Source organism: Schistocerca americana, chromosome 3, assembly GCF_021461395.2.
Source record: "Schistocerca americana isolate TAMUIC-IGC-003095 chromosome 3, iqSchAmer2.1, whole genome shotgun sequence".
Lineage (NCBI taxonomy): Eukaryota > Metazoa > Arthropoda > Insecta > Orthoptera > Acrididae > Schistocerca > Schistocerca americana.
Window position 1 is genome coordinate 410,432,873 of NC_060121.1, and position 16,702 is coordinate 410,449,574.

General features: G+C 38.6%; 1 protein-coding gene across 2 annotated transcripts in view; it reads left to right on the forward strand.

Annotated features, from left to right (window-relative positions):
- The window catches only part of LOC124605751 (UBA-like domain-containing protein 1), a 154,925-nt gene extending 145,428 nt beyond the window's left edge, over positions 1-9,497 (forward strand). Inside the window, exons 3-4 of one of the 2 annotated variants that reach the window (XM_047137633.1) lie at positions 8,141-8,249; positions 8,406-9,497. In XM_047137633.1, coding sequence (XP_046993589.1) covers positions 8,141-8,249; positions 8,406-8,590 — 294 coding nt within the window. In that variant the 3' untranslated portion in view covers positions 8,591-9,497. The remainder of the gene's footprint in view (positions 1-8,140; positions 8,250-8,405) is intronic. The other variant, XM_047137634.1, reaches the window with a different exon arrangement.
- The last annotated feature ends 7,205 nt before the right edge of the window (positions 9,498-16,702 follow it).

Below are 16,702 nucleotides of genomic sequence, written 5' to 3' on the forward strand. Positions count from 1 at the left end.
AGATACGTAGAAAAACTCATAAAGTTTTGTTCGGCTGAAGCCGCACTTCAGGTTTCTGCCACCAGAGCGCTCGAGAGCGCAGTGAGACAAAATGGCGACAGGAGCCGAGAAAGCGTATGTTGTGCTTGAAATGCACTCACATCAGTCAGTCATAACAGTGCAACCTGGACGAAGTTCAACGAAGATCCACCAACTGCTAACTCCATTCGGCGATGGTATGCGCAGTTTAAAGCTTCTGGATGCCTCTGTAAGGGCAAATCAACGGGTCGGCCTGCAGTGAGCGAAGAAACGGTTGAACGCGTGCGGGCAAGTTTCACGCGTAGCCCGCGGAAGTCGACGAATAAAGCAAGCAGGGAGCTAAATGTACCACAGCCGACGGTTTGGAAAATCTTACGGAAAAGGCTAAAGCAGAAACCTTACCGTTTACAATTGCTACAAGCCCTGTCACCCGATGACAAAGTCAAACGCTTTGAATTTTCGGCGCGGTTGCAACAGCTCATGGAAGAGGATGCGTTCAGTGCGAAACTTGTTTTCGGTGATGAAGCAACATTTTTTCTTAATGGTGAAGTGAACAGACACAATGTGCGAATCTGGGCGGTAGAAAATCCTCACGCATTCGTGCAGCAAATTCGCAATTCACCAAAAGTTAACGTGTTTTGTGCAATCTCACGGTTTAAAGTTTACGGCCCCTTTTTCTTCTGCGAAAAAAACGTTACAGGACACGTGTATCTGGACATGCCGGAAAATTGGCTCATGCCAAAACTGGAGACCGACAGCGCCAACTTCATCTTTCAACAGGATGGTCCTCCACCGCACTTCCATCATGATGTTCAGCGTTTCTTAAACAGGAGATTGGAAAACCGATGGATCGGTCGTGGTGGAGATCATGATCACCAATTCATGTCATGGCCTCCACACTCTCCCGACTTAACCCCATGCGATTTCTTTCTGTGGGGTTATGTGAAAGATTCAGTGTTTAAACCTCCTCTACCAAGAAACGTGCCAGAACTGCGAGCTCGCATCAACGATGCTTTCGAACTCATTGATGGGGACATGCTGCGCAGAGTGTGGGAGGAACGTGATTATCGGCTTGATGTCTGCCGAATCACTAAAGGGGCACATATCGAACATTTGTGAATGCCTAAAAAAACTTTTTGAGTTTTTGTATGTGTGTGCAAAGCATTGTGAAAATATCTCAAATAATAAAGTTATTGTAGAGCTGTGAAATCGCTTCAATCATTTGTAATAACCCTGTAGTAATCTCTGTCTTGCATATTACCCTGTCTTCCACCTTTAAGCTCTCAGGTTTTCAAATCTCATTCGATTCAGTCCCCAACAATCAGTCTTTCCTTCTCATCCCATATGGTAAGTCTCCCCTGGCCAGTGGTTCTGGGTGACTTTCCCGAAATCTAACCCTTTTCCTAGACCTCTCCAGTCTTTTTCCTTCACCCTTCTTCCCTCCCCTTCAACCCTTCTGCCTAAAGAAGGAGCCACTGGCTCCGAAAGCTTGCAAATTACAACATTTTTTTATGTGGGTGTTCTGCTGCAGCTTGATGAGTAGATCTTTTTGTCTATCCAATTAAATTAGTCTTGTGAGCATATTAGAGTGCACCCTGGATGTTTCATGTAAGTCACAAATCAGTATTATTCTCAGGTTTTACTCTAGTCGGCCCCATAGAAAGATTTATTGGTTTCCACCGTGTTTCTAGTGACAAAACTGCTCAGAGTTTATTACAAATCGTACTTTATGCTTGGGGAGCTACTGATAAAATTGTTAGTTGAACATACAATGGAGCTTCAGTAATGGCAGGTAAACATGGAAGTATCCAAGATTTTGCTAAACAAAAATGTCCACAAGCTATGTTTTTGCACTGTTATGCTGATAAACTTAATCTACCACTATTACATCGACCTAAAAAAACCGAAACAGTCAGTCACATCATTTACAACATTGTGACATTCCATTTATTTTTAGCAAGTCCTCTAATACAAGACAACTCATTGAAAATAAAGGATTCAGATTGCCTCAAACATGCACAACACACTGAAATTTCAGTTCACAAGCTGTTCTTACAATATATCTTCAATACGATGAATTGAAAAATATTTTCCAAAATATCAACACAGACAAAGAAGATAGGGATACAGAGTCATTAAGCAGTGCTTTTTGCTTGCTTAGCATTGTTAATAAAACTCAGTTCCTTTTCTTCCATTGCCTTTACAAAAAATACTTTCTTATGTGACCATCTCTATGCACTTCTTCAACACAAAATGGTCTGTGACCTCATGTAATGAAAATTGTAACAAGAAATTTCACACTGAAATAAGTGTTATTGAGTGCGACTTCCAGTCCCTTAAGATGTTATCTTATGAGAACTTAGATAACATGATAACTGAGGCAACGGAAGTCTTAGATATTTTGTAATATTCTGTCAGACCTCCTTTTGCCCAGCATAGTGCATCAACAAGTGGCCGTAGTGTTCTGTAGAAATATTAAGCCATGATGCCCCTGTAGCTGTCCATAATTGTAAGAATGTTGCCAGTGCAGGATTTTGTGCACGAGCTTATCTTTTGGTTGTGTCTCATAAATGTTTGATGGAACTCATGTCAGCAATCTGGGTGGCCATATCATCCGCTTGAATTGTCCAGAATGTTTTTCCAGCCAGCCACAAACATTACCATTTCTAGTCGATGGTCCATTCCATGTAGGCACAGCTCACCACAGTGCCTTGTTGACAGCCTGGGTCCATGGCCTTGAGGGGTCTGTTCCACACTCAAACCCTACCACCACCACTTACCCACTGAAATCGGGATTCATCTGACCAGGTCATTGTCTTCCAGTCATCTAGGGTCCAACTGATATGCTAACAAGCTCAGGAGAGGTGCTGCAAGTAATATTGTGCTGTTAGCAAAGGCACTCATGTCAGTTGTCTGCTGCCGTAGCCCATTAACGCCAAATTTCACCGCACTGTCCTAACGGATACGTTTGTCAAACGTCCCACATTCATTTCTACGGTTGTTTCATGCATTGTTGCTCTACGCAAACGCCACTCCTCTTTGTCTTTAAATGAAGTCTGTCGGCCAATGCTTTGTCCGTGGTGAGAGATAATGCTTGAAATTTGGTATGCACAGTGCACTCTTGACAGTGAGAATTTCAGAACATTGAATTCCCTAATGGAATGACCATGCATCTAGCTCCAACCACCATTAAACATTCCAACTGCCATAATCACGTCAGAAACATTTTCACATGAATCACGTAAGTGCAAATGACAGCTCCACCAAAGCACTGTCCTTTTATGCCTTGTGTACGCAGTATTAACACCATATGTACACTACTGGCGATTAAAATTGCTACACCAAGAAGAAATGCAGATGATAAACGGGTATTCATTGGACAAATGTATTATACTAGAACTGACGTGATTACATTGTCACGCAATTTGGGTGCATAGATCCTGTGAAATCAGTACCCAGAACAACCATCTCTGGCCGTAATAACGGCCTTGATACGCCTGGGCATTGAGTAAAACAGAGCTTGGATGGCGTGTACACGTACAGCTACCCATGCAGCTTCTACACTATACCACAGTTCATCAAGAGTAGTGACTGGCGTATTGTGACGAGCCATTTGCTCGGCCACCATTGACCAGACGTTTTCAATTGGTGAGAAATCTGGAGAATGTGCTGGCCAGGGCAGCAGTCGAACATTTTCTGTATCCAGAAAGGCCTATACAGGACCTGCAAGATGCTGTCGTGCATTATCCCGCTGAAATGTATGGTTTCGCAGGGAATGAATGAAGAGTAGAGCCACGGGTCGTATCACATCTGAAATGTAACGACCACTGTTCAAAGTGTCGTCAGTGCAAACAAGAGGTGACCGAGACGTGTAACCAATGGCACCCCATACCATCACACCAGGTGATACGCCAGTATGGCAATGACGAATACACGCTTCCGATGTGCGTTCACCGCAATGTCGCCAAACACGGATGCGACCATCATGATGCTGTAAACAGAGCCTGGATTCATCCGAAAAAATGACGTTTTGCCATTCGTGCACCCAGGTTTGTCGTTGAGTACACCATCGCATGATGCAGTGTCAAGGGTAACCGCAGCCATGGTCTCCGAGCTAATAGTCCATGCTGCTGCAAATGTTGTTGAACTGTTCCTGCAGATGGTTGTCGTCTTGCAAACGTCCCTATCTGTTGACTCAGGGATCGAGACGTGGCTGCACGCTCCGTTACAGCAATCCAGATAAGATCCCTGTCATCTCGACTGCTACTGATACGAGGCCGTTGGGGTCCAGCACGACATTCTATATTATCCTCCTAAACCCACCGATTCCATAGCAGCAATGTCGCGATACGATAAACCGCAATCGCGATAGGCTACAGTCCGACCTTTATCAAAGTCGGAAACGTGATGGTACACATTTCTCCTCCTTACACGAGGCATCACAACAACGTTTCGCCAGGCAACACCGGTCAACTGCTGTTTGTGCATGAGAAATCGGTTGGAAACTCCTCATGTTAGCACATTGTAGGTGTCGCCACCGGCGCCAACCTTGTGTGAATGCTCTGAAAAGCTAATCAGTTGCATATCACAGCATCTTCTTCCTGTTGGTTAAATTTCGCGTCTGTAGCATGTCATCTTCGTGGTGTAGCAATTTTAATGGCTAGTAGTGTATATGTGCACATCACTATCCCATGACTTTTATCACCTTAGTGTAATACAAATGTAAATGTGTTCTGGAGATTTTCAAAATATTCAGTAGATAGAGTTGCTTGATAAGAATCAGTGTGGAAATTACAAATCAAATTTCCCAATAATGAAACTGAATTGCCTTCTCAAAACTTACCCATTCTTTAACAATGAATGACTGGAAAATGAGTTAGGCAACATTTATGTTGACAAACATAAATATTTACTACCTGCAGACCTTCTTAAATTGATAATGGGTAAAATATTTATAATGAAGTACCTAAGCTTATCAAATTGATTCTTATATTCTCTGTCAATACAGCTCCTTCTAAAAGACATACGAGCACCCTTAAAAGAATTAAAAATTGCCTTCAGTGACAAATGATAGGTTAAGCTGTCTCTGCACAACTGCCATAGAAAAAAAGCCTTGTTAAACAACTGACAAAAGACCAGAAATTTAAAGATAATTTGATTGATAATTTTACTACCAAGAAGAATGGATCTCTTCTATATAAAATATAAGGTAAATCGATCCATAATTAATCCATTAGCTTCTTGTCACTGTCCCACATATGACATCTTTGAACTTCTACTCACATTCAGTATGAAAAATACAAATGGGGTATGTATGGAGATCTCAAGATAATCGCAGTTCTGGCTGGTGGTAATATCAGTAAAAAAAAAAAGGTGCTGCTTCTTTCTATCCAAGTGGGACAAAAGCAAGCAAACAACAAAAGAAAATGGTTGTATGGAAGGTGCTTGGGTCTCAGATCAGGAACAGTAGTGACAAATTTATGAATTTATCAATTGATGTTGAAAGCTAAATCAGAAAAAGAAGTGGATGGTGCATGGCATAGATTTAGAAAAATACCATAACAAAAAAACATATGTTCACATTGCATTTTCATGTAAATTAGTAACAGTTTTATATTTACTTGAGAATGTATAGTGATTTTTTAAAATTCAGTTTAGCCTCTTGTCAAATCTTGTCAAACCCATTGGAAAACAAAATATGAATTATTGTGAATCAGTAGGCTCCGGACAATCACTGTCAATACCTTATGATATCTAATTTCTATGTACTTGAACACACTATTTATTCATTCAACTATAAATTAAATGTTAAGAAATACGCAACAGAACCAGAAGCCGTCTTTTTTTTGGTAAAGGACTGAACAAGACATACACAAATTGTAAGTAATTTACACCAATCAGCTACACACATGGTACAGTGGTCACCACACTCATCCATCCCATGATTTCATATCTTTTATAGGTACAGTTAATAGTATTGCCTTGCTGATCATCTGCAACACTATTTGAAGTTGACTGTGTTGCACTGTTCCTGTTCCATGCTATCAAAATTTGAAATTGCATGTGAGCTATGTACAAGTTTTGCCACTTTTAGTTTGTTCTTGGTTATGCGTGTGTTGCAGAAATGCCCAACAAACTTACAGTGTGATAGTCAAGGTAGACATTGTGCATTGCAGAGACCCATACAACAGTGTGATAGTCAAGGTAGACATTGTGCATTGCAGAGACCCATACAAAGTTTTCAGAGCCTACTTTCCAAAATGAATTGGGGAACCACCAGTTTTCTCCAAAATATATATTATGTAATAAGGACAATGCTAAATTTAGACAAATTGGGACTCATACAGGGGGTTAGTGACAGTCATTCTCCCTTCACATAATCTGTGAATGAAATGGATAGGGAGAAAAATGATACTGGTACACTATGAACCCACTGCCACATAGCTTACAACACTCTTTTTGTTTCGATAGAGAAATGGTAACTTGTCCACAGAAGCTCCTGCACGATTCTAATTTACAAATACCCAGCAGCTTCAGAGTTTGATTTCTCTGCAACATTAAGTTTCCTGCAGGTACTGGTGCCAAATGTGGAGAGGCATTTGACAGGTTTTTAATGCAGTGGTTCTGTATAAGCTTAATTTGGTGTATGTCAGCTTGAGGTCATTATGGTAAGAATGTCTGATATTCAGGTGACATCTGCCTTTGTTGCAGGCTCAGCATGTTGGTGGGCTAAGCTTTTGTAATAGGAATACTAAGAAGAATTTTATTCCCCTTTGCGATATTGCAATAACAAAAAGCCCAAACTATTAGAACTTTTGGCACCTTGACATGACCACAAATTTCTGTGAAAGGTGTACAACAGTTTGCCTCTCTATGATCACATTATGCTTTCCTACAGTATACTAACTTGGTTACCTGAAGATGGATGTGAGAGTGCTGTACAATATATGTCTCCTGTATTGACTCCTCGGTAATCTCTCCTCATGCATTGTGTTCCTATAACATTTATAAGACATCCAGTCCAATTTTTTTAATATTTGTTTTGGTCCTCTCTCTTTGTAAGTACTTTTGAATTTAGTGTTAACAATTCTCATGAATGACAATGTTCTTAATGTTATGCATGCTTTAAGAGCCTACAAATAAATGCCGAAGAGAGATGCTGCTTTTCCTATTGCAGCATCCAGACACTGTTCATCAATAGCCAGATCTAATGTTTTAGGAACAATCAGTAACTTTGGCAACATGCTGATGCAAAATCGAAAACTGTCACTGAAAATTACACCAAAAACCTCTATGATTGTAGCCAAAGTTGTATCACTCCATACGTATGGTCATATAACATTCACATTCTAATACATTAATAAGATCTTATTCATGTGGACCATTGCTTTTCCATAAATATATGTTGCTGGATGGATTTACAGGCCAGCAGATATATAGTATCAAAGATAAACCTTCTGTTGCAAACACAGTTTCTGCGAGTGGTGGGACTGGTGTGTGCAGCATTGGCAGGGTACATGAAAAACAGATTTCAGATGTGACATCATTAGGGTTGTTGCTGAAATGTACAAGTTACTGCAGTTCCAGTTTGATTGTTCAACTGCTGTAGACCTGCTGGAGTGAGATACAGCATATGTTTGTAATCTTCTCAGTGGTTATCTTGTATGAATAAAGGATGTTTTAGTGTCAATAGCTAGTGACACTGTTCCTGCTGGAAACTTTATGAATATTACCATTAAAAATCAGTCACGAATGAACACAAATAAATATAGCCATTTCTTGTTTCATGTACCATTTCTGTTCTGTTATTTGCTACAGAATTTTTCCTTGTAGATTGCTTAAATTTGGTTCTGTAATCAACATGTATGTTTAGAATGAAGTCAGTAGATTTTAATATGAAGTTTGCTGAAATAAATGTAGTCAGTATTCAATCTAAAATATGAAATGAAATTATTAGTTATTCAATTTATGGTTAAAATTATATTAAATTTATTCTTAGTTTCTTGCCTCAAGTAACACTTTTCATAATAATGTTGCTAGTATGTTACCTATTTAGCCCTAATTTCCATTGATTCAGTTTGCAGTGTGTTACATGTGTATTCATACAGTATTAATTTGTTAGCAGGTATGCACACCATGCAACACCCCAGCAACACCACCAAATTTTCCTGATGCACTACTGGCATTCTCTAGGATGTCCACAGGGGATAAACTTAGCTCCTCACCATCAGGTACTTCATTATATTTGTACTAGTTTTTCCCGTTTTGGTAACACAGACAGTGTAATTTTGTAATATATTCTAACAAAAATTTTTCTCTTAGAATCTTCCTACTTGTATTAAATATAAAGATATATAAGGTGGTAATATATTATCTTGTTTTATTAGGAATCTGCTCAACATCTCCAAATCATACTTCGCTTCAGCATCAGCAGCAACACCACCAGCAACAACAACAACAACAACAACAACCACCACAATCACAACAGCACATCTTTGGGTCACAGTTCCAATCACAAAATCAAGTGCATCATCCCAGTAATACTGGTGTTGGCATTAATTTGCAGAGATAGATGAGCAGTAAAGACAACTTTAGATGTTTTCTGTGTGTGCGTGTGAAATAAACCCCCTCAGACTGTGATGTAATGGCAAAAATTGGGGAGGAACAGTACTGAAGTACAAGAAGAGGAAAAGATTTGACTTTGGGACCAGAAGATATTCTTCTGTGGTGTCCATCATCGCAACTATTTCTGTGACTAGCAAATGTTGAAATTCTTTACAATGCTTAGACAATAAATAATAGTCAGTAATAGTCTGTGTGTGTTTGGATCAGATTGTAGGATTAATCGGACACGTTAATACATATCTGCTGCACATAAGGTAGCGGGAAATGGGGGACTTTACCAAAAACAGTCAACTATGGTGGATATCATGTTAAGCATGTGCAAAAAATATATACTTAAAATATTTTAATTGTTTATCAATTTACCTTATGTTGACTTGGAACAATATGGCTGTAATTCTCCTCCTGTCGTTGATAGTTTTCTGTTGCTTCTTATAAATATTGTATAATATTTTATAAATATTTATAAGGCACAAGAATGAAACTAATGACATCAGTAAATTGTGGTAAAAATTGTTTGTATATAATTATATATATATTAATTGTTAAATCTTTTTTCTATATTTGCAAGACATACTTACTGATTACATTGTGTAACAAAGGTGCTCCTAATAGGTTTAATTTGCTTTGTCAGTGATGTATGTAAAACATAAAGCTCGATGTAAATAGTGTATAAATTATTGAATGACTGGCCAAAAGGCACATAATATCACTGATATCAAAAAGCATATAACTGATGTAGTTTTTAGCAGATCAATATCTGTGTGTAATTGTGATCATCTGTACAAAAAAAGAAAGTGCAAACAGTGGTGTTTTGATCGCTATAGAAATCGCAAAGAAAGATTTTCTTGCTCTGACTTGTTTTCTCATTTATGAATTTCACCTTGCAACAGCATCCCCTCAGATATGTTGTTGGGCTCGTAAAAAGCTTGAATATTTTATACTTTCTATGATCTTCACACATTACTGCAAACAGTATCAGCAAATTAAATCACTCACCCTCCCTCTTTCACCCTGTTCCATTTGCATATGGAGCGTGGGAAGAATGAATGCAAAAATGCCTCGGTATATATGCTGTAATGGCTTAATCTTCATGGTACCCATGGGAATGATACTTAGGGAGGCTGTTGTGTATTTGACCTGAAACTAAACATTAACTCTTGAAACTTTGAAAGAGGCTTTTACAGAATAGTTTGCATCTTATATTCAGTCACTTACCAGTTCAGGTTTTATACCATTTCCATGACAATCTGGTCTTCTTCTTATACATTCAATATTTCTCATTGGTCTTATTTGTTATGCGTCCCTCAAATGTATTGTAAGCATTTTCCCAATATCCTATCATTAAAGTGAAGTCTACTGCCTGCTTCACTGGATTCGAGTTGTTACTGATTGATACTGAAATTATAGAATACTATGTTTTTGTGAACTGTACACTTTAACACTCCTAAGTATTTGAAGCACACTCAATCCTGTACCCTGTTTCTTGTATTATGCATTCATCTCGACAACTTCCTGCCCTATCTGTATGGTTGATATAAATGAGTGTGTGGTCACTTGACTGTAAGCCGTCATTCAGTCAATTCATACAAACACCTGGCGATACTAATTTGTAGGGATTTGCGTAAGCAGGTGGTAGATTTCAGGGAAAACACAGTCAATATACAAATGTGATTGCTTAAAAACCAAAGAGCTTTTATTTCTACTGCTAGTCTGCATTTGTATTCCTCTACTTCGTCCATCGTAAAGAAGCCCTAAAGATGTAACTGAGGATAATAAAATTTTGTTGATTGTAGCTGAAATTCAGACGGGCTATGTTTTTGGCAGAAAATGTAAATGTACCATTCAGTATTCAAAGATAACTCTAATTTTTAAAATGTCATTGGCAGTTGAGTTACTGTTATGAAGTTAGAGGAGGAACTTAATTGTGTGCCCTCCAAGTAAACAATCAACACATAGGGTGGTTACCAGAACACTAGGAATTGGGCTGGTTCTATATGCTCCTGTTGTCAACTGAATCCTCCCATAGTGAACAACATGCAATACACAAGGTCATTAGACTTACAATGGGAGCTAATGGAACAAACCCTATTCCTAGACATTGTGTAGAAGCTGATCTCCAATGGCAACATCCCTTGACAACCATGTCAATTTTTATTGACATCACAGGCCACTTGCTAGGAGAGTGACTTTTTTTTCAACTGCCAGTGAGCCACACAGCTGTAGGAGATCCAAACAAAACAACTCATGGTGGACAAATTTCACAGGTGTGTTTTGCCATTGAGTTGCGAGTCAATAACCACTTTTGAAGGTCAAGACACCCTCTATGCTTTCATACAGAACACCATGCACAGTAAATTTTACCCACCATTGTGCATTTAACTGATTTTAAATTAGCACTGCAGCAACACTAAGATGAGATCAAGAAAAGAGAGGTAGTTGGTTGCTCCCTTGTTTCTCCAGACACTGTCTGAAGATTTCCTAACCAACAGAATTCACCGTCTTTGAAGCCTGGTGCACAGCTGTATGTGATTGACAGCAGTGACAAGCAGACTTTCCTTGTGTGCTGTGATTTGCAGAGCTCTTCCAAATAATTTAGAGAATGGATCTAGAAGACATAATATCCAGGACATCCTCTTCTCTCTGGGAGACCCATGATTCTTTAAATGCCATGGTAATTCATATCAGCTATTTCTAAGGTAAGCGTGACTTGTACAGCTTTGTTATGTAAGAATTTCAAACAAATTTTGTCTGTGCACAACTTCAACCATTTAAGAGTGAGAGGTAACTTTTAAAATATAGTGACATTGCTGGAGGACAAGCAGAAGACATCATTTCCAAATAATGAACCATACCCCAGACTATGAACAATAAGCTCTTTAATGCTACTCAGAAATAGTAACACTTCAGACATCTCTAAGGAGCTAACTGTCTTTAGTAAAATGCCCAATGTATGAATTTATTTAAAATTTTTTGCATGTTATGGGGAACTAAAATGACATTGGGACACGAGTTTGGAATCCCCATTAGTGTAACTACTGAGGAATATTTTGCATCCAGATATTGTTATACGGTTTTCCTAATTGAAGACTATGTTAGACGGCTACTCACTACTACTGTTGATACTGATGGCAGCATTCTGTTGAGTTTGTGGAAAGGACATTCCTTTCCCAAACTTCAAAACCAGAATCATAGCAGATTCTCTCTACAATTTGTGCTAATGCCTCTTAAACTATATCTTGTTAAAAAGTTTTACTGCTATGTACAGGTGATCTTGAAAGGACCATTATCGAAATTTTAAAAGTAAGCCTTCATATGTTCTACAATATCTTTCTACTAACATCTCCAACTATTGGAGGGTGTTGCTTTACCTAGAGGCAATGAGATGGAAGATTCTATATCTGCCTTTTCAGTGCCCATATTTACAGTTTATGTGAGGATTTCTTACCCTAGTCTCTCAACTGTTCAAACGCCCTGTACTTATTAAAACAAAACTAAGCCATGACAACTGCAGAAGTTACCTTCACCCATATCACATTTCAGTCATGCACAAGACAATTAAAAAACTGCATAAAGGTATCGACATTGCTTTGTAATATCTTCTGGAAGAAACAAATCATAAGTCTGTAGTTGCTACTGACACTTGCTGCTTTAAGAAAGAAAACTATGCTATAATGTGTGTAATTTCACAAAGAACATTTATAAACAAATTTTTAATATGGAAGCAACTATGGCCAAACAAACATTTCCTCACTGAAAAGATTCTAGACAAGTATGACTGCAATCTGGAGTGATAAACTTTTCCCAATACACACTATTCTGTACATTTCTGCAATTGTACTTTTTAACAAAGAGAACCTTAGTTTGGAAGGTACACAATGTTCAATTGTTTGTTTCTTGGAAGAGTTACCTTTACTGTACTGCAAATACACCATTTCTTCTATTACGAGAAGCAGGTGTAATAATATTCTGAAGGTACCAGAATTAACTTTGGTGGCTATAAAAACTATTTTAAACATGATAAAGATGAAAGTTAAAAGAAAGAAAGAAAAAGAAAAAAAGGAGGATCACTGATTCTGCTGAAACAAAAAATTAAACACTTTGAGATTAATTTTGCTCCATCTGTTCTAGAGAGAAAATAAGGTAAAATATATCACATAAAAACAAAATTAATTATGATTCAAATGTTTTGAATTCATATATAAATTTAAAAATTATGTGACAGTCTATTAATAAATGTTCAGTTTTCCCAATATTTCAATTATGAACTATTGATACAGTGATTACCACATTTCTTTTATTTCATTCATTTTAATCTCTAACTTCCTTTCATCTATACGACAAGATTGATGCACTTTTAACATGTAACCATTCTGCCAAATGATCCAATTCGTGTTGCATGAAGCACAGAACCTATTACAGACTTGTGTTAAATGCAAAATCAGCACATACTCTGGCCAGTTATGTCCTTCTTATGACTACATCTTCTCAGGCAGTATTGACCATATCCTACAATGAAGTTGTGAAAAAAATTCAAATTCTTGGAGTCACTAGCTGGTCACCTCACTGATTGACAGTTAGCTATTTCCAAGAAGTAAAATACCATTGTATGCTGTTCGTGTGTCCTTTACCAACTTCAGCTGTAATAACAATGGAATTTCAAATCTCTGTTAACCATTGTTTGTCTCACTTCATGGCAGATTTAGAAAACAGTGAGCAACTCAATACAAATAAATTACAAATTTTGTCAATGCCACACCAACAACAGGTTTTCTTTCCAACACATTTCACTTCGGCAACATCATGACACTGGCAAAACAGAAGCTCATTCTGTCAAGTAGGCTTGCTTCTCTTCTTTTTGTGTAAATTATTATTATTTGATAGACAAAACAAGATTTCCAGTTTTAGACAGAGAATGTAGAGCCCTACTTTTCTACAGTTCATCATGTGGTTAGCACTTTGAGTACAATGCCTGTGTACCATATATGCACACATGCTTTGGCATTTGGGATAGTGCTCATATCTGGTGTTACTCCTAATATGGAAGCAGGTCCTTGTTCCGTTATCAGTGATCTCACTATAATGTCAATTTAGAGAATAACAAAGAGAGTCTTTGTTGTTTACTTGTGGATGTGTATAATAGTTGAAATGGTACACAGTAAACATGAGAAGTGTAAGAAAGAGTGCCAGTTCTTGGAATTTTTTCATAGGGATCCAAAATCACAAACTGAATACACAGACTAAGAATATTTGTACATTTTATAAATGAAAGCAAGAGTGATGATAGAGGTAAGTCTGTGTTTCAGATGTCGTAAAATGTGTAGTTTATTCTCCAGTTATGTACAATAGGGTATAAAAAATTTTCTGAGTAGCTCTGTAATACACCAACAAATGACAGTGCAAGGCTGCACACACAGGCACAGGTATCTCCGACTTTCACAAGTCAGCATGCTGAGAGACAATGTCATGTTTACATTGGGAGCTGTGTAACTGGAGGGTTCTGGTCACATCTGCTACCACTACTGTAATTTCAACATAGACAGCAACTTAGGAAATCTGAGGAAATTTTTCACAGAAACACTTGTCATGATTCGACAAGCACACAGCGCTGCTGAATGAGTCTCATGACATGTTTTGAATCACACATGAGCTTCAAGAGTGAAATAACATTGGGAAATAACGAGAGATCAGGTCGACTTCCGTGAGCAAAATACCCGAAAACATCAAAACTATTTGGCAACTCGTGCATAAAGATAGTTGGAGAACATTCCGTAAAATTGCTGCCAGTGTTAGTATGTCGTATGGAATAACGCATGCAATTCTCATGTAAGATGTCAACATGTGGTGTAATGCTACCACGTTTGTTCCGAAGCTGCCAATGGCCGACACTTCGACATGTCGAGGATCATTATGGGTGACAATACACAGATCTATTATTACGATCCCGAGAGAAAGCAACAGTCTTTACAGTGGAAGAGTTCACCATCTCCATGACTGATAAAGATGAGGCGTGTCCAAGCACAAGCTCATCGTCTTTTCAACATCTGTGGCACTGTGCATCACAACTTCATCCCCGTGGGTCAGACCATCAATAACTGTTATATGGTGAGGTTGTATGGTATCTGAGAGAGTTCATTCAGTAACATCAACTGGTTCTGTGGTTCACGAAAAATGGGCTGCTCCATGATGACAATGCATGTTATTACCTTAGTCTCTTCACATGTGGATTTTCCACTGGAAACAAGGTTATCACATTCCAACCTACTCTACTCACCCAATTTGGGTTCCTACAAAGCTAAAGATCCAGCTCAAAGACTGCCGTTTTGCCACCAATGTGGAAGAAGGAACGAAAGAAGATGGGGGTAACGTCCTGTCAATATCGAGGTCATTAGAGACGGAGCACAAACTCGGATTGTGTTCAGTATGGGGATGGAAATCGGCAGTGTCCTTTCAAAGGAACCATCCTGGCATTTGCCTGGAGTGATTTAGAGAAATCCTGGAAAACCTAAATCTGTACGGCTGGGTGCAGGTTTTAACCATTTTCCTCCCAAATAAGAGTCCAGTGTGCGAACCACTGAAGGAATCCAGTGCGAATCACAGATGCTGCATAACACGTTCTGAAAGGAGGCTCCCATGACACATTTCAGCAATGGCAGAAACGCTGGGACACTATTTTTAAGATGATAGGTTGTGAACACAGATATGTAAATAAAATATTTTCATGTATTTGGCTGGTCCCAAGCTTGGGGCCTCATGTTGCAAGTGATGAGGACGGAGGAGGGGGAAGAGATACCTCGTTAAAAAGACCGGAGTCCATCTGGATCCAGATGGTAGCATCCTGTGAGGGTCCCTGCTTAGAGTCACAGGTGAAATCCCAAAACCCAGACACAGCTATGTGGTAATGATTGGTACTCTGTTGGCTTTGTGAACTCAGCTGTGATTGAATCATCCGGAACTCAAAAACTCCAGTCAGTTTTATGAGATCCTCTAGGAATTCACCATGACAACCTCAACATGAACCAATAATCATGACATAACAATGGGAAAGAATCCAGTAGTCCGGGCCCCAATCACTAAGACTGAGACCTGATCATCAGATTCCAGGGGCTCAGACATGTTATGAGAAGACTCAGAGCTTCTCAAAAAACCATCAAGACTAAAAGGGAATATTTTACATGGGAACACTCAACACGAACACACTGCTGGAACTAGGTAAACTGAAACGACTGTTAAACACCATGGTTAAATTCAATATGAAAATACTTGTGATACAGGAGACATGATTCTCGGATGAGAACAACTTTGACTCAGAAAACTGCAGAATATACAAGTGGAAACCAGTGAGAACTCTTCCAGGAAGAAATCTCAAATTCTTTGCAACAGGATTTGTAGCACACAAATCAATATTGGATTCTGTAATAAATTTCAAATTACAGTTGGAAGAGGGGGGGGGGGGGGGGGGGTTCAACACACATGATACAACCTGGAAACAAAGCCTATACACGTCAGGGCACCTTCCCCTACAAATTACTATGATGGGAAGATCTGGAAGAAACCATTAACAACAAAATCCCCTGGAAGAACATAAAAATGTTACTATGAGATTTTAATGCACAATTAGGATGGGAAAGGAAATTAAGACACACAACAGGAAAACAAACAGTCCACAAGAGAACAAACAAGAATGGAGAGAACTTGATAATGTCTGCTCGAATTTCGACCTCAAAATCACACAATTCCAGAAACCAAACAAGAAACTGTGGATATGGGAATACTCCAACAATGTCCTAAGAAATTATGAATGTAAGCACAGGGAAAATATGTTTCAAATCTGATCATTAGCTACACCAAATCAAAGCGGAATTTACACCAAAAAGACAAAATGAGAGAACTAACAGACCTTTCAGAACAGATACAGAGTTCCCACAACTAAAGAAAAACGAAAGAAAAAGAAAAAAAAGAGAAACGAAACAGACCCTAATAACTACGCATGAACTTCCCTACTTCCCAGGAAATACAAAATTCTAGCCAAAGCCTAGTAAATCAGCTAGAATCTCATAGA